Here is a 20148-nt window from a genome sequence, read left to right as displayed (position 1 = left end):
GATTTAGTGGGGGTGGGGGGTGTGTTGGTATTTGAGATTTAAGTGCTGACACATGGAATTTTATTTAAAAATTAGCTTGTTTTGGAGTACCATGCATCCCTCTTCCTCTTTTTTTTCTCACTTTTATTTTTTGGATCTGCCTCTGTTACATAATACCTATTTTTGTTTCTCTTCAACAGCTTCTGTGTTTTGGACACCAAATTCGCTGTGATGGTTGAATATACTCCCGAGATTGATGTGAGCAACTCAGTAATGGAGATGTGCCTGGTCCTTTTCACCAGTACCTCCCTTACCATTGCCATTGTTTCGTACATCTATTTCAGAAAGGCGCATATCGCTACATTAAACCTCAAACATGTGCTGCCAAACAAAGGTATTGAGGCATGATCACTTAACTGCGTTTGTGATTTTATTTTGATAACAAAATTCAAACGAAATTGTTGTATACATGAGTATTTATTTTTATTTCAGATGAAAGTACAATTAACATTACACAGAAGACTACGTATGACAACCCATTGATAGAAGTGTCGCATGCATAACTGATTATTACCTGTAAAGTATCAGAGTTTACCATCCTTTGTATATAATAGTACCACGTTATATACAGATTAGTGTTATGTTGTGTTTATTTGAATGACAATAAGCAATGCGGGAATTCTCGTAGGCTTCGGCCTCATCATCAATTTTTAAACTACAAATTTGTCATCTGCCCATATTTAGGTATGTTGATGTCATAATATACCCATGTATGGTCAGAATGGCATATACAGTATGGGCAAATCACAGTTATTTGTCAAATAGTACTTGGCAGTGTGACCGGAACTTCACTGACAGATTAGTTAAAATAAACAACAGCGTATTACTGTAAATGATCTAATATGTGCTGTGGTGCTTATAACATTTTTGGATGCCTTAGTGCAGTGCTTATTTAAGAGAGACACTTATATAAATTATTTGATTGTTAAATTGGTATCATGTGTGTTGGTACCCAAGTTGTTGCAATGTTAGTATTAATTTTGTGAGAAATCTTTCATTCTCAAAACATCAGGGAACGACGCAATATGTGCTATCAATTAAGCACTGCAGGCGACTGGAAACAGAAATTCACATTTGTTGTGACGATTATTCGAGAGGCGCTTATTACATCATTTACGATATGTAATTATAGTTTAAAATCATTTGTTAGGATAGACTGCCAAAATAATCAGGAGAAATCTAAAAAATTCTATCAAAATTATTAGTTCATTTAAAAGGATCGAAACAGACTGTAAAAAAAAAAAGTTTTCACAGATTTACACATTTCTCTAAAAAACTTTTAAATTAATTTAACAGCCAATTTAAGGGTCTACGTAAAAGAATTCAGAAACAGCATTATGTACATGTCCAGCAACTGACCCGGAAATTTCTTTCTCATTCAGATTTTCAATTTAAGCAATTTATACAAATTAGCAATTTATATATGGAATTGGATTTTTCATTTAGCTCATGAGACAGTATATAACATATTTTATAGAGGGCAACCCTTACTGCATATCCAAGAATGTCAGCTGATATTCAGACCTCTTAAATAATGTGACGCTTTATAATTTCATTACAAGACTTACGGAGTGGAAACGTTTCTTACTCGTAAATAGATTACCATTTTACATCACAGTAATCAACACATTACTAAAACATGATTACTGTTTTAGTTACTCTTAACAGCCTAATATGTTAAAAAGTTTTGTGCAGTTATATTAATCTAGATTATTGAAAACGCATTTATAAAACGTTTTACTTTCCTACAAGATGCAGTTTGCCAAGAATCGATGTACAGTATCAAGGAAATCTTTAAAACTTATTGTACTGTTAATTGTAGTTTCATGTTTGTTTTTTTTTAAATAAAGCAAGATGTTTCAAACTTCAGTTTTTGCCTTTGGTCATTACATTTCTGTGGAAGTAAAGAAAAAATATATAATTCAATATAACTGCTCAACATTCATATATATAGAACCTGGCATTGTGTGCTATATATATACGACCAATGTTATTATCATTATCATCATCATTAATATCATTGTTATAACATCTACACAATTTAATGAATTTATTTCATTTAAAATAATAAATTGCAAGTGAATTCATATTATATTAATTGAAAATATCTAATGCACACTATAAACTATTAACTATAAAATAGGAAAGCAATAAATTTTTTCTTGGAATGACATGTTGAAATGAAATGTTTAATCAGGGTGGATACAGGATTTTCCATTGGGGAGGGGGAGGGAAGCTACCAAAATTTCCAGATGGTTTGAATCAACACCTACCCCAGCCCCACCATGGGAGTATGGTTCCCCTCGTAATGTGGGTGTGGTAGGCTATTATTCCAGTTATAAAAATAATATGTTGATCAAATTTTAGCAGGGGAGGTGGGGGCTAAAGCCTACATTTGGCCCCCTCTAAATCCGCCCCTGTTAATATAAAAAAACACTTACGCTGCATTAAGGACGTTGCTACCACTACCACTCAACATGATATAAGGAGACTGCATCACTCGCTGTTTTTCTTGTAACATAGCAACCGTTCCAAGAGGAGTATCAACAGAGGACATTTTTAAAAGAGCCTGTAGAAAACATCAAAAAGTTAATACTTTTACAGTATTTGTTTTCATTCATTCTATATTTAAATGGATCTAAATTATGGAATGTTTCTTGTTGTAATTATTACACAAACATTATGAAGTGCTAAACAGACTTGTTAAAGAGTAATTTCTATCATTATAGAGAACCTTGAATTGTGCACTCCATAACTCTGATTTTGTCCAAAGTATATATATTGACCGATTGTATTTTTTGCATTTCTGTACTCCTTAGAAATTTCATTAAAATGTATTTTGATTGTTGGAAGCTGATAAATGTTGTTCGAGTGATTGATGAATGACTGGATGATTGATTAACTGATATCCATCGTAAAATATAAGAAATATCATTTACACATGCCACAATGCAGTTGTGTATTCAAAACAGCAAGATCAATAAACTCAAAACACCGACATAAAGGAAATAAATTAATGACTGTTGCATATATTCATTGTGTTTGATTATTAATTTCAAACTCACCTGTTCTCCAGCTATCTTTTTCTGTCTTCTTTCTGTCTTCGACTTTCCTGAACGTTTACCATGGAAACGATGGGACAAGACTCGGAATGCCTATAGAATGAACAAGAGATTTTCTTTCATGGATACTGAACGCTTGGAATGGACACCAACTACTTCAACAGATCCACTTTTAATTTCTTGTTTTACTTTGTTAATTATAGCGCTTCTTTCTATGAAAATAACTGGTCGCCATGTATAGGCATGATGACATCATATAAAATTCTTCTATGGGCAAATTACAAGTATTTGCTGCATAGTGTGAATGGAGCTTTGAATTATTACCTCTTTTTGGTTGAGTTCTCTGCCTGAATCATCTTTATAAGAGATATTAAATGAGGGTTTGTAACCAGATTTTTCCCTAAAGTCTGCAACCGGTCCACGAAAACGATCATGCTTGCTGTATTTAGCATCAATGTCACTGTAAGGAAATTTTATGAACAGTTTAATTTTAATGATAGTCTTTTTGCAATAGTTATTTAGTAATTTAGTAGTCCATATGTTGAATATAATTTAATAATTATAATACTAATTAAGAAATTAAGAAATGACACAATGATATCATTTATAAAATTATTACTAGAAATCTGCAAATTAAGTTTGTAACTGACTGTTAGATCAGAAATGATTTCAAGATCATTTGGTAATGACTGTGTTGCTGTGCTGATGTCAGCAAGTCCAGGGAGCACAGGAACTCTGTCTGAAAAAGGAGCTAAGTATGTCGTCAGGAAACACTGGTTTAAAAAAGGATTTTTACACTCTGAGAGTGCCATTTCCAGGTACCTAGAGGTGCTTATTCTCAAAATTTACTTCAAACGCAGTGGGGCTGAGGTAAATCTTGAACAAGATGAAGGCAGCAGCCTAACGGAATCTGAAGAATCTGAACCTATGGGAATTTGGACTTCTCATCGAGGACCTTGGACACCTTGTAGGGAAACTTTCGCTCCTCAGAAAATTTCCAGCCCCGCCACTGCAGTTTCAGACATCCTAAGGCATTTTTTAAGGAATGATAAATTTACTTACTGAAAACTTTTGTCCTCAACGTGGAAATTCTGTGCTTCAATGGATTTATCTTTAGCAGCTTTGAATTTCTTATTGGATTCTTTCTCGAGGAACCCTTTGTTAACGGCCATCTTGAGGGCGCCCGCCACTCCTGATTGTAGCGATGGCTCTTCTTCAAGTACAGGGCCTAATGGCTCCTAAGAAAGACAACAAGTTTCCATATTAAACTGAAATACAAGAACTGCTACAAGGACTGAGGGTTTTTCATGGGATGAGACTTTTTTTTTTGCTCACTAAATTTCAAATGGGTGCATAAGGGTACAATTTTTTGCTGGGGGTGTGGCCTCCACATTCCCCACCCTCCTTAGCCCCAAAGATATGCCTCTGTATACATGAATTGAAAAACTGTAGCCTTACAGATAAACTAAAAAATATACATTATTCTTACAGCTTCTTCTTCTTCCTCCTCATCCTCTTCCTCGAGGTTCACCCTACTCCATGCACTAATTCCTTCTTCGTCTCCCATCTGTTCAGGTTCTTCCTTCTCAAAGTCCATAACTTCATCTTCATTGTCCTCTTCTTTAGGAACAGCTGAACCTACATAAAAATGAATATCACAAATCCAAAACATAATTGTTGACCCACTCTACTAAAAAAATTTTAGATTATTGGATCTTGGTAATCTAGATCAAAAGCTAAATAATGATGCAAAAATTGTTAAATGCGGATAACAAATGGCAAAGATATAATTTATATTTTCTGTCCAACATGTATTAAGATGGTCAATACATGGGGATTTTAGTGAAGACTTTCATTTTTGAAAACAAGTGCTTGGTTTTACCAAAATCGGTGACAATTTTAGTTCTCCAAATTAACAAACAAATGAACAAATGAATCTTAATACTCATTTGCATTATTTTGGTTGAAAGTCTGACCTAAAGTGTTTATTGAAATGGGATATTGATCCGTACACTATCGTATATAGTGCTTTCTTTTTGTTACCCGAAGAAAAAAGTTACTCTCTGAACTTTAACACCCTTTTTCCTACTATCTACACCAATGACTTAATATATAGCAATGCTTTATCTGATTTGTTTATTTTTGGTTCTCCATATCTTACAAAAGATGAAAATCTTTTTTCGTTTCAGACATATATACTACATGTTTTTTTTTAAATTCTGTTATCGTTTCCAATGTTAGAAATTATTTTTGCAGAGTTTTTCCTAAGTGACACCACACTCTCAATATTTTTTTAATTGTTATCAGCGGTACCTCATTACTTTGGCTATGCAGGAGACCTAAGTTGGAAGAAGCCATTTCTGGGTGATCTGTTTAAATGAACTTAAATTGAACACATTCAATTTTTATTTTGCTTCTTTTTTGCTTCAATTGATAATACAGTAGTAAAAAACAAGCAATTATTGTGAATTTACGGGAGTTGGCTTGTTGTGCAGGAGATTCTTCTTCCTTGCATGAATGTGATAGACATCACCAGTTTCCAGGGGGTTCATGCGACTTACGTGGGACTTGGGACCCCTGGGCTTTGCCTGGTGAAGGGTTTCTCTTGAGTAAAATGTTGAATAAAAGCAGAATGTAAACCTACTGTACGATGGTATTTCGCCGAGGGTTCTACAGAATTCTGAGGTTGCATTCAGAACTATTGAAGGATTGGTGGTTGAGTCAGTGTCCATTTCTTCACCTTTTGCATACTTCACTGCTTCTGCCACTAACTATACATGAAAAGGATACAATAAGAGAAATGGTGATAAAGAAGCTGCAAGTACCTATATTGGCATGTTCATTAACAAGAAGATAAAACTACCATTTTTTGGTATTTACATACCATGTTTATTGCTGAGAAGGGTTTTTGAGTCGGTATTTATTCAATGGGGGAATATATTTGAGAAAGGCATTTGTTTTTGGTGTAAAATGGATATGTATACACTCAAATAAATGCCCCTTAATTTCAGTGTAAATGTGGTACTACAACAACATAATTTACCTTATCTCCATCTACATCTTTCTTTTCTTTCTTGTATTTCATCCTCCTTGCCTTATTAAGAGCAAGCTGTAGCTCTAAGGCAGCGTCATCTTCAATTACAACATTTTCTTCTACCTCTGCATTGTGCATTGGACCCCTTATCATGCCTAGAAAAATCAAAATCAAAATAAAACATAGGTGGCACGTACAGTTCCTGTATACGGTAACCGATTAATCATGACTTCAACTAGTTCTAGGTTTCACCCTATCTGCTAAAAATGGGGAAATACTTACCAAGGACTCCACCTTGGGATACACAAGGGTCCCTGGTAAATCGGTTCCTACTTAGACCCCTTGGAATACAGGTTATGGCTAAAAAGATTTCATCCATGATACGCTACTTATAAGGTGACACTTATTTTATACTTATATTTTTTAAAGGTTGTCAGAGGAAGGTGGGAAAAAGAATAAAAATATAATTTTGTTGTCTTATTTAGCAAATAGTTTTGCCAAAAACTAATAAAATAATAATAACATTTTATTGTTGAATGTAAACAGTGTAGTAATGGGATGGTTAAATGCTTTAAATTTATATAATTAGGAAGAAATATGAATATTTTATTTTTGGAGATTTCCAGGCAGTGGCGGGCATAATAAAAATATAGAGAAACTTTTATTTTTTTCTGAAATTTACATTTTTTCGTGGTGTCGGGTGCACTAATTGGCCAAAAATAAAATTTTACTTTTAGTCAAAATCATTAACATTGTTGGGCGGAGGGTTCGCTAAACATACAGGTAGTATAAAAAGAGGTAAAGGTAGTCCCGTGTTCATTACTGAACGTAGGGGAATGAGCTGTGAGCCCATTGTACTAAGCCTCGGCATTGTGTGGTAGGGTGGCTAGTTCCTTTCCATGCCGCCTTTTTTCCTACCCAGTAGTAAACCACTCCTGGGTAGAGAGACACAAGCGACTTGCACAGTGAGAGTTCCGAACCCCTGACCTCAAGGTTGGGAGTCCAAGCCACAACCGATGCGCCAACCGCTTCCACTATAACCGCTTCTGCTTCCAGTATAAATAAAGTCTCGCCTAATTCCTTGAAAGCTCAGCAAATTTCTCCTTGAATATGCAGCTACCCAAAACCAGAAAAAAATGCACTTTATAATGTTATAAAATTGATCTAACCTCCATCAATATCAGGTAGGTCCAAGTCCATTGTGTCCCCAATTCCAAAGGTATTACCATCATCAAGATTTCTTCTACGTATACCACCATTACTGCGCGTGTGAAATAAGATCAGTTAATGTTAGCAACAGAAATCATTATTCTTAACTTAGTGAAAGAAAATGACTTGTCTTAACAAAGAGTATAGAACACTTGTGGTTTCGATGGAACATTATCCTATTTCAAAAAGTACTGCTGCATAGGAGGGTGTCATTTAAAGATGAGTTTCGAGCGAACTCTAGTCGAATTCTAATAGGGCGCCCCCTATCTCGCGGCAGTACGTTCCTCTTGCAATTCTATTCTCTTTGGTTAAGTTTTGTCCACATTATCAACTTTCATGTGACGTAATACCCATATATGGGATGAGTTACATATGTGGCAAAGACAAGCCAAACCAATCACTCGTCGCAAATCACGTTTCATAGACAATGGCCAAAACATGCAGGAATGTCAACATTTTTTAAATCTATTTTATTGCACTATACATCATGCTATGTTATTATTTTCTCCATTTTCAATATTTAAACAACAATTTTTAACGATTTGGTAATGCTTTCTGCCTGATAAATGCCCGAAATCGTGAACTTTAAAGGCTGATTTCTCAAATATTGTTTTTTAACTGCTGTATGCTTTAACTCCTATATTCATAAGAAAATGTTGGATTTAAATTACCATCTTATAGCTCTCATTTTACTGTTTAACCCTGTATTAATAACTAAAAATTAATTTTTACTAGGAGTGACTGGTTTAGCTTGTCTTTCTCACATATATATATTTCTCAAATATTGTTCTTTAAACAGTTGAATGTCTTTAACTCCTGTATTTTCACAAAATGTCGGATTTAAATGATTCAGATTTTCCACTAAGCCATGCCCTTAACTACTGTTGCTAGGGTCAGGCAAACCAACAGTGTAAAAGTATTTTACACATATGCATTTGTGGTGTAAGCACATATTCCTAGCACTGATTTCATTGGTTAGTTGTTTGACACTCCTGAAATGTCACGCTCAATCATTATTTCACTTCATCCAATTATTTATTTTTTGTCAAACAGTAAATCAACAATTACAGAATGAAAAAGATACTAATTTAAATAAGTTATTATTTAGGTGCATTGTAAGGTAATTTCTTTTAATCAAGAGGAAGCTTTGGGTATTATAGGAGGAATTTTCCCTATGATCTACAGATCTGAAATTTGCCTCACGTGTTCTAGAGATCTGATATTTTCCCCCCATGAACTATACACCTGAAAGTCAGCATTTTAAACCATCAAACAAAATCTGCTTTCCAATATTTATCAATTTTTACAATGCATTTAGTTGAAAAAGTATTTTACCGGGATCCATGATCAGTAATGCTGTCTTCTGGAGTTAAGTCATTCACTGAAAACTTCTTTACTTTCCTTCGCCGCTTCTTAGGTTTTTTAAACTTCTCCATTTCTGCACTTGTATAATAATCACTTGCTACTGTAGGTACCTGCATGTCCAGGCTTTGCTGTAAATTAATAAAACGCATAAATTTATTAATAACCAATTGCTATCATAGCTATTGTATTTTGGGACTTTTTAATAATATAATTTGCATAATCAGTTGCCATTGTCTGCATATGCATATTAAGAATTTGTTGTTAATAAGTGTAAATATAATTTTTTTTGAATATCAATTTGCATAAAAAGCAAAAAAAAATATTTTAGGCACTTATATATTCTGATTTTCTGTAATTTTATTTACAACATTATTAGATGAAATTGTAGAAACCTGTACATTATTAATAAATTTGCATAATAAATCAGTTGTTATTTTATGCACCTGTATAAAAAGACTTGATTTTAAATAATTTACACAATAATCCATTACTATTTTAGGTACCTGTACTGTATATTCAGATTTGCCATAAATTAATGCTGTACACAGTGTTTTGAGACTCCAGTATAAAGCGCTATATAAATCGGCGTACATTACATTGTTTGTTTGTTAGTTTGTTTAATTTATTTCTCCACACACATTACATAATTAATTGTTGGAATATTGAGAAGTTGCTATTAATAAATTACAGTACTGTAATTGAACACACATGAAAATTGCTGAACATTTTCATTTTTCAAAATTTCTTAAATAAAAATTATTTTATATTCAGCTTTCTGATCAATGTGGGAGTGGTTGGCACAGTGGTTGCGTTTCGGTCTCTCTATCACGAGGTGGGTGGTTCGAACCTTTGCTGTGTATTTGGCTTGTGTTCTTGAATAAGCCACTTTACCTACGTCTGTCCCTCTCCATCCAGGTGTATAAATGGGTACCCATTTGGTTCACTACTGGGGAGGAAAAAGGCAACATGGAAAGGAAACTGGCCACCCTATCACAAAATACCGAAGCTTAATGCAATGGGCTAACAGCTCATTCCCCTACGTTCAAACTACCTTCACCTTTTTTGACGAAAGAAAAACACATAATTTTAGCATAATGAATAACAGCATATACATGGTAGCAAATGATAGAGATATTTAATTTTAACATTTCTAAGCAATTATTTCAGTAAGTTATTCTGACCTTTTGCAGCTCCTGACGAATATGTGCTTGTTGAGATATCTTACTCACGGCTGGACTACTCCCAGATTCACCCAACTTGAATGATTCTACTTTCTTTCCTTCAATTTCTTCATCGTATTTGTGTAATAATGACTTCTTCTTTACCTGATGACAGATATACAAGTGATTAAAGCAGATACAATGTTAAATGACTAGAATGTTGAAGAGACAGTGTATATAGTGACACTGGAACCACTGAATCTACTTCATTTAAAATTTGTGGCAAAGACAAGCCAAACCAGTCACTCGTCGCAAATCGTGTTTCAGAGAAAATGGCCCAAACATGTTGGAATGTGAAATTTTTAAAAATCGATTTTATTGCACTAAACTACCCTTTATATATCTACACATCATTCTATGCTGTTATTTTCCACATTTTCAATGTTAAAACAATACTTTTTAAGGATTTAAAGATGGTTTCTGCATGAGAAATGCCTAAAATCATAAACTTTGACGGTTAATTTCTCATATATTGTTCTTTAAACAGCTGTGTGGTTAAACGCTTGTAACGTCATAAGGAAATGTCCGATTTGAATGATTTTTTTACCATTTATAGCTTATTTTACTCTCTAACACTGTATTAATAACTCAAAATCAATTTTTGCGACGAGTGACTGGTTTGGCTTGTCTTTGCCACATTTACTATTCCATTGACAACTCGGCAGACAACATTATGTTGTCAAGCACTCACAAAATTCAGAGATGGATTCAATGGTTGACAGTCTACCACCATGGTACAACACAGTGAGTGCACAGCTTCATTTGTATTGACCTATGTGTGTATGACAGCATACAGTACTGAACAACATCAAAGAAACTCAAATTCATTGATTGGGATGAGAGATTGACCCAATCTAAGTATGTATATTTATTATACTGTTGTCATATAGTTAACCCTTCAACTCAAAGCCACTCTAATTCTAGACCCTTCTAATTCAAGACAACTTTATCAAAGCACCAACTTATTACAATCATGGATCATTTAACACAAAGCTGTTCCTCTATTTCAAGATCACCTTACATTTTCAGATCCCAAAGAAGGCCTCGAATTGGAGAGTTTAAAGGGACTAATGTTACACTTACAACACCAAATTCATCCACTTCTTCTTGTTCGTATGGGATATAGCCAGGTCTGCCTTTTCTCAGTTCAGTATTCCTAGCTGCTAATATATCATCAACCATGTTAACGTTCACCAAAGCATCGTCCTCCTCATCCAAAATACCTACAGCAGCGTAAAAAAAATCATAAAAAATACAAAATAATAAGTGTTTGGTAATAAATACATTGTATCTGATTAGAAATCCTGTTTTTATACTGTAATCCAGATATATTAAACGACTTATTTAATTTCAATGAATCATATATCAAACCAAATAAATTAAATTTTCACTGATTTACAGAGCTTTTGCTACAATTAAAGGGTGTATGCAAAAGATTATAAACTATAATATCATTTATACATATGCTAATCTGTGAGAAAAATATTTCATCATTCCAATTTTCAATTAAAAATCTAATACTTTATCCTACTTAACAAATTATGCAATTCAAATATTTATTTATTTTTTTTTTTTTAAGTTCAAAGCATAACATAATTACTTATATTTTTATTTTTAACATACCGGTCTTTTAAAGCTAATAGCAATGACTAACATACCTGAGTCTTTTAGTGTTAATATCACTGATTTTCCTTCTTTAAAAGACTTCAACGAGTGTTGAACTTGAAGTCCAGCTATATCACGAGAACCATAAGCCTAAAAAAAAACACAAAAATATATAGATATGCTGGATAATAACAATCAAAAGGATCAGAATACAGTCAACAACATTTTTCAATCGTATTATGATTTCTGCCATTTTTTTTTAGTTTCTTATGATATATATATGATATATATGATATTTGTAAATTTATATGTATGTATGTATTATTATAAAATGAATAAAAAAAAATAACATTTAAGAATGTATATTAAATTAAATATCATTATTCTAATATAGTACCATACTGTTATTCTATTATTGTTACTGTAGTATTATTATTATTAGTGCTGTCTTTCTAGCTACATCTTAGACATAAAATCAAATTACGAATTGTCCACCATTGCACTCATCAACTAATTTTATACCATTAACTTCAAGCATTATCATCAACGCCCAAAAAATCATTAATTATATTTGTGGTTTCAAAAATAAGAAGCAGTTTTTAAATACTGTGTTGATAACAATACCAAATTTTAGGCTACAGTAAAACTCGCCTAAGTTGACTTTGCCTAAACTCAAATAATTTGTAAGTCGATCTTATTTTACATGCCAAATTGTTGAGTTTTCCATCAACAATCTGCAAGTTAAAATTTATTTAAGTCGAACATTTTTTCAATACCATTTTGGATTCAACTTAGGCAAGTTCAACATACATAAACAAACACAAACGTTGTTGACATACCTTTTCTTTACCACTTTTTTTGAATTCCTCATCCACCAATGCTTCAATACCAAAATCAGCATCCATTTCTTGCAAAAGTTTTTCCTAGTAACATTAATGTATTGAGAAAATATAACATTTAAACGAATGCTAAATCTGGTGCTTTGTACACACTATGAATCACTATGTGACCCATATATGGGCATGGCATACTGGCAATGTCATATCACACCCATATATGGGTAAAACATAGACAGTATTTGTCACATAAAACGTGAGCGTGTGTACAGACCTTTAATGTTAAGAAATGTATTGCCTAATTGTAAACTAACCACCCACACTAGAGGACATAGGTTTATCATTCCATCATCAACTTTACAGTGTACCAACATACATTATTTTCCAGCACTATCAGAATTTGGAACATATTGCCAGCATCTTTGGGTACAGCCCCCACTCCTGAAGCCTTCAGAAGTGGTCTGGCCAAAATTGCTATTTAAGTAGCATCAAATTTTAGCAGGACTGTAGAACATATTTTAACATTTTTATCGTCTTTTTGGATTTTGTGTTTCCTGCACCACGCATGCTCTCAGGCTGCGAAAATACTTCTAATGGATGGATGCATCTTACAAGAGAAGAAAGTCAGGTTAATGCCACTTAATATTAATAATGACTATAGACTCCAACTAAAAGTATATGTAGTGTACATAAGCTTTTTGAAGAAAGTCTTTTACAAATTAAAAATTCTGTGGAAAAGCCTGTCCATAGAATAGTTAATCTTTAGTTGATTGCAATTTACTTACTCTTTTCTCTGCTAATGCCTTTTCTTTTTGTACCTTCCGGCTTCGTTCTACCCATGCATGGATATCATCTACATCATCTTCTTCTCCAAGAGTTTTGACTTTGCTGTCAAAGAAATCCAAAAGTAAATGTTAAAATTTAATGCATCATACCATTTTTATTATCACAATTTAACACTATTTCATCATTTTATAACACCAAAACTTCATTTCGTTACTTGTAATAATGACAATAAAGTAATGTATACTATCATTCACATATAAACACAAATGTGAGGCCTGTAACTGAAGAGTGGGGAAAGGGGGGAGATGACTTATACTATTAATATCTTAATATTGTTTGAAGGTTGGCATGGCAACTAATAATATATTAAAGGCAGGCTCTGGAGAAAAAACAACTTTGCATATGTTGTACAACTGATTTTTCTAAGACACAAAAATGATGTTAGATGAAAAACTTGGGATAGTGAGATACAGATTTTCGAATATTTAAAAATTGGAGGGAAAAAGGCTGGTTAAGGCACCCCCTTTTTCCCCCAGTTTTCAAATATTCAAAAATCAGTTGTACACCTATCAAAAAAAAAAAAATTTCTTTCAGAGCCTGGCTTCAAATGCTTGCGGTAGGCCTACATCATGTAGATATTTCTGAGAAAAAGAACTGCTTTTTGTTTGTTTTTTATTGAGTTGCTTCAATCGTCATCAGGAGAACAATAGCTGAGCAAAAACACATCAAGCACCAGATACATGGTATACCGCAAGCATTTAATATACAGTATAAATATCTTCCCCGTAATCTGAAATCATTAGGTTAATTTACCTGAGCTTTTTGTTGATCTCCCGTTTAGCTTTTATTTGTTGCAGCTTCTCTTGAATGGCTTTTCGTTTGTTTTCTTGAGCAAGATTCCTGGCTGGCTTGTGCACGTCTGTGGAGCCTGACTCTGGCATGGGTTGCACACCATCTGTACCTTGTTTTGGAGCATTGCTGGGTTCAAGTGGTGCTAGTCCAAGCTTCAACCTTATTTTACTGTGTTGGTAGAAATGTTTGATTTTCTTATTTTTCTACCACAATAACAAGCACAACTTATATGGTAAACAATTTATAAGAGATTATTTTACATTATCCAAACAAAAATCATATCAAAAACTTGAAAACCAAACTACATCTCTCCTTCTACCCCATAATCATGCTACACTGAATTAGACTAGTCCACACATCAAGCACCATGGGCATCTTGTGTGATGGATACCAGCACTAAACTATACAAGTATTTACTGGGTTGAGGGGCATGGTTCAAATTACAACCTGAAGTAATCAGGAGGCTGTACTATGTCTCAACACGGCATGTTCCCCATACTATATCCACGCCTGTAAATACCGTACTCGCGCGAATATTTTAAGCGCCCGGGCGCTTAATCAAAACAGGGCGCTTATGAAAACTGAGTGGACATTGAGGGGGCGCTTATGGAAATATATGAAAATTGAGAGTTTCTTCTGTGAACTTTGAAAATTCAATGGGCGATTTTGAATGAAAAAAATTATAGAAGAACATCCGAAAACCGAAGATTACGAATGGTTTTAGTGCAGAAAAGATAATCGTCCAGAGAGCATGGCTTGTGACAAGAATTATGTGAGTTTCAACAGCAGATGAAATTAGTGGTGTTGGTGTATAGGCCATACACTTGTTGGTCATCTGCCGATTGAGATTAGCAGGATCATGCAGGACTTCTTGCAAACTCACATGAAAACATGCTAAAGGTGCAAATTGTCGGGAAAAGGAAAGGAGTAGACGAATGTAAGAAGAGAAAAGTTGGAAAGATACTGTCCAGGGAGCTCGCATCTGTCAGGATAAAATATCCTCATTTTGAAATTGACATAAGAAGAAAATGTGAATCCACACCGCAGCTCAAATCATGCCAACCACAGTCTCAGGATTAGTTTATAGATTATCGTTTGCTAAAATAAATCAATCACAACATATTGTTATAAAAAATGAATTAACACCGAGGGGCGCTTATTATGGGCGCTTATTACAATTTTCACGTTAGGAGGAATGCTTATCCGAGGAGCGCTTATTCATGTATGGTTATGTAATAATGTGTGACATTTCAATATAGATCAAGTATATAGCCAATTTTAGTAATTATTAAAATTTATACCACTGACTTTGTTTCTTCAATGCTCATAGACTCTGTTATCCCACCACCTCCAGATGAAGCAATTTCTCCTCTTTTTTCAACACTTTCCTCAAAAGCTGATGAACAAACAAAAAAAGACTGTGTTAAAGCTTCCTTTTTAAATTGATACTGTAGCGTATCATACTGAATGACAATAAATATTTCTTTCATTTTTGTTGATCTGTAAACTAGGCCTACTATTAGGCCTAGCCTATGCATCACAGCAGATTGTGTTTACAATATAAAATGAACTACCTTTACAGTATTTTTTTTTCTTTCCAAAGTTTTGACCAGCAAACCTATAAGTCTCACACATTTGGTGATGCTATATAGCAAAGTACTAATTGAAATATTTAAATATTGTGATCATATTTAAAGGGGAACAAGTCAATTCGCATGGATGCTGCTTCGAGCAAATGCCAGTTCAAGCGGAATTTACTTCAAGCGCAAAAAGATGCACACAGCCTGTGCGAGTTATGTACGAATTACTTAAAAATTTCCATACACAGGCCTCTCTATGCCTGATTACGGATAGCAGGCCTCTAGGCCTACATTAGGCCTAGCTAGTTAGGGCCTGGCCTAGTACTACCAGGCTAACTAGGCCTAGCAGTAGGCCCTAGGCCCAGCCTACTACTACTAGGCCTAGGCTAGGCCTAGGTTTCCCGTTGTGGCCTAGGCCCTAGGCCTACATAGGGTAGGTTTTTATTGCGGTTTTATCTAGGCTAGGTCTATAACCCCTAAGGTTATTCATGGATCATTTGTCACAATTTAGTGTAACAGTGTACCCTAGGCCTATGCCATTAAATTACCTCGGTAGTAACCTTGGCCATCTGTGCCTCTCTCTCTCTTTATTACAGGCTCAACGAATTCTTCACCGCCGCTAGCATCTCGTTTAGGCCTAGAAGTAGGCGATCGAGGGGAACGATCACGCTTGTGCTTATGCCGACGTTTCCTGTCTTTATCTTTGTCCCTATCACGGTCTTTATGCTTGTGTTTATGCTTCCTTTCCTCTCTGTCTTTTTCTTTACGAGAAGAACCCATATTAAAACACACCAATGTAACTCAAATACTAAATAAATTAAACTTAAACCAGATAAGATTCAGCTTGTTTCATTCAACCTCCTACCACACATCGTTGATCGACAATCCGACGATCGACGACCCTTCGCCAAAGCGTAGTTTTATCAACTGAGGGCGTACTGCAACAATTCTCCAGCTGTGTTCCAGCACAAAAACATTTTAAAGTCAGGCTCCGGAGGAAAAAAAAAATTTGATATGTTGTAGAACTGATTTTTCTAAGACAGAAAAAAGTAGTTTGATCAAAAACTGAGCAACGGTGAATGAGATACAGATTTTTGAATATTTAAAAACTGGGGGAAAAAGGTGTAGAAATGGGCGGTTACGCCCCTTTTCCCCCCAGTTTTTAAATATTAAAAAATCTGTATCTCATTCACCGTTCCCCAGTTTTTCGTCAAACAACTTTTTTCTGTCTTAGAAAAATCAGTTCTACAACATATAAACAAAATTTTTCCCTCCGGAGTCTGACTTTAATTTAATTTTTTGGCTAAAACGGAGACCTGATATTACAGTATAAAATTAAATATTTTTTAACTAATTGCATTGTCTATAATATCAATTTGTTTTAAGCCCCTCTATCCATTTTCATCAGTGACACACTTCTCAGTGGAACATAATAACTAGACCTAAATAATTTACTATCACAAGAAAGTGTTTAAAAAAATGATAACTGTAAGACTTGCGTTAGTAGATCAATATTATAATACAAAAAACTTAATAATTAACAAGTAATGAATAAATAATATTTAACTGTAATTAATGAAAATATATCTAAGTGAATTTTAAGAAAATATGTTAGATATTGCCAATTATTATTTTGCGGATGCGTAATAAATAAAATAATGGTAGGATTGGTACCACAGAGGGCGGAGAAAGGAGACTAGTCCGCAAAAAATTATAAGTAAATAAAATACAACACAACAATGTATTCATTAACTTCCAGATCCCCTCACAGAAAAACTTAAAATGCCCCATTTTGTGCCAGTTTTCTGGGTGCCAGCGATCCCGCCCCCTGAAACCAGATCAGCGTCCGGTGTCTCCGTCCCCACCTAACCTGTTTGTTGATCTGCTGTATTTCGTCGCTCACATCACGAACTAACACAATTAAATTCAATTATGTTAGTTCGTGAAATCAAAAAAGCGCATCGAAATACGCGCTGTTGTTGTTAAGGACTTTTTGTGTGGTAAAGAATACAAAATTGCTTGACAACCAATACGCGCTCGTTTTGACGCGCTACTGTGATTTCACGAACTAACAAAATCTACTTTGATTGTGTTAGTTCGTGATGTGAGCGACGATTTATTTGAAGTTGGTTGGACAGTTTTTTTTTTTAAATCAGTGCTTCAGCTTTATTTTAATTTTTAAGTTTGTTTTTCATGGAACCATCTATAATTTTCATCACTTTTCTAAGGAGATAAATAAAACATCGCTAGTTAAGGGAAGGAGGGATCAACAATTTATGAAAATAACAAAACGATTATTTCAAAATATTTATCATTTTATTGTTCACATTTTTTCAGCGAAAGGCAGGAGGTGATAGGAAAAAATTCTTTTACTCTCTCGAAAATATTCTTAAACCAGACCTCTGCGAGGACCGATGTTCCTATACTGTCAGCCATTTTGGTAAAATATTACACTATTTGTAATGATGTATATAGAAATAAGGAAACAAACTAAACGGTTCCAGGACTTTTCTTTAAATGAGCTCAAAACATATATTTTTTAATTTCTTAATGTTTTAAGGACTTTTTAAAGCGATAGTCGTTGCATTTTTGGTACATTCCCTAGAATCCAATCATCATTGGTGAGAACAGGAAATTGGACATTCAATAATTCACTGTACCGTATAATGCTGAATTATTCGATGGAGAGGGGGTGGGGGGCGGTAATAAAGTTCCTGTGTATTGCTTTAATATTTATCCAATAATATTTTCAAGCAATGCGACGCAATTATATGAGCAACACTACATGTATGCAAAATTGCAAACATTCATCCAACAGGTGTTTGGAAATTCAAGTTTGATTGTTTACAATTTGAATTTGATACATCACAGCAGAATATTAATGTCTTGTTTGGAGACATTAGGCCTATAATTGATCATATTTGCAGTGCCTTATCTATACATGTATGCATCTTATTTTACAACTCATGTTGTGGTGTAACGATAGGGTCGGGGCCCAGTGGCATTCTGAGACAGCTTTTTTGGTCCCGGTCACCAATTCCATTGTGGGATTTTAGATTTTCTTTTTTTAATCATGTTTGTCATTGTATATTAATGTTTTTATCGACAAGTCAATGATATGGTATCAGTGGCGGATCCAGGAATTTGAAATAGAGTGGAGAGGGACTAATACACACTCATCCGGCGTTATGGTTGGGGCTGAAATAAGAACATTATGAATGTCGCATCTAGATGGCCCGAAATGGCACACACAGACTTAAATGTGTGGGGGTGGGGGGTCATGCAGACTGCTACAGCAGAGCTCATAGACGTAACGCCACTGCATGTTGTATATTATTTAAATTACAGTTCCATATATCTTTTGTGTATATTTGTGTTGTTTTATGGCATAATATAACTGAAAATACCTTACAAAAACACTGTTATTTCTTTGTCCCACAGCAGAAATTTATTAGTCTGTTGATCCAAAAACATTATTTTGTATAACATGTTTCAGAAAAAAGTAATCATTGCTCAAAATAAGACAACTGAAAAAATATCACAAAAACATAACATAACGATTTATTAGTTTTATTTAAAATAACATGAATCACATGTTGGTATAGGCATACCAATATTTTTGAATTGACCCAATATATTGCATTTGCAAGCCTGCCAAGCTATAGCGGCAGGTTTCATTGCTTGTTAATGCTACTAATTTTGCATAATAGATACCTAATTTTATAATCACACAAAACGCTGAACTGTAACGAAACGCCCCGGATAATTTAAGGTGGTACACTTCACACCATGATCAATAAAAGTCTAAATAAAAACATTGATGCAAAATACTGCATATGAAAAAAATATATACTCTTGTTCCTTTCAATTCAAACATTCTTAAAAAAAATCGTTTTAAACAATTATTTCAAAGAAATTAATGTAAACACTGAAGATACCACGAAATATAGGCCTATATAAAAATACCAAAAAAACCCAGAGATGATTTTATCTGCAAATATATAGATATAAATATATAATATACATTATATCGTAATACTGTTACATAATACGGTAAAGCATATACTAAACCAAACCCAATTTTGTGAATGTACAAATGTATAGTTGAATCGAAACAATCATCGTACTATTAAACTGAAGAAAAGTGAAGCTGCTAAAACCAATGCACACTAATTTTTATGATGTATATATATTATTATATTATGCTTTAATTAAAACACATTAGTCAGTAATACTGCATGGATTTTGAATATTAAACAAAAAGAGGAAACTGAAAGGGTAAAAACAAGTTGCGCCAACCGTGATTCAAACATGGGCAGTCTGCAGTCGAGGAAGATGAGTTAATTAATGAGGATTTGTTGAAAAGAATCCCATCCATATAGAAGCAACTGTTTTACCCACCCCTTTGCCCATACATGGAACAACCCTAATTCTCAATGCTAATAACAGAAAATGCTATGGTGCACTTTTACCTAAAGCATTTTAAAACGACAAGAAGAAATTACATATATATTGCATATAAAAATTAAGTTATTATTATTTATCTACTTGTATTCAGTA

The 20148-nt window shown here is 33.9% G+C and overlaps 1 protein-coding gene across 1 annotated transcript; it reads right to left on the bottom strand.

The window, feature by feature from the left end:
* Positions 1–437: 437 nt before the first annotated feature.
* Positions 438–16505, bottom strand: LOC117122107 (U4/U6.U5 tri-snRNP-associated protein 1-like). The gene is made up of 18 exons (XM_033267587.1): positions 16137–16505; positions 15317–15404; positions 13970–14176; positions 13156–13258; positions 12374–12457; positions 11588–11684; positions 11013–11152; positions 9891–10034; positions 8680–8837; positions 7305–7396; positions 6145–6290; positions 5746–5872; positions 4591–4739; positions 4164–4339; positions 3426–3561; positions 3105–3194; positions 2481–2608; positions 438–1933 (listed from the first exon to the last, which is right to left on the bottom strand). Exons 1-18 carry the CDS (start codon positions 16366–16368, stop codon positions 1906–1908), a joined length of 2325 nt encoding a protein of 774 aa, XP_033123478.1. The 5' UTR covers positions 16369–16505; the 3' UTR covers positions 438–1905.
* Positions 16506–20148: the final 3643 nt, after the last annotated feature.

This window comes from Anneissia japonica, unplaced genomic scaffold (assembly GCF_011630105.1).
Source record: "Anneissia japonica isolate Jap-2015-1 unplaced genomic scaffold, ASM1163010v1 scaffold1208_len1460985_cov181, whole genome shotgun sequence".
Classification (NCBI taxonomy): Eukaryota; Metazoa; Echinodermata; class Crinoidea; order Comatulida; family Comatulidae; genus Anneissia; species Anneissia japonica.
The sequence above is the reverse complement of the archived record's forward strand: the minus strand, read 5'-3'. Positions and strand labels throughout refer to the sequence as shown.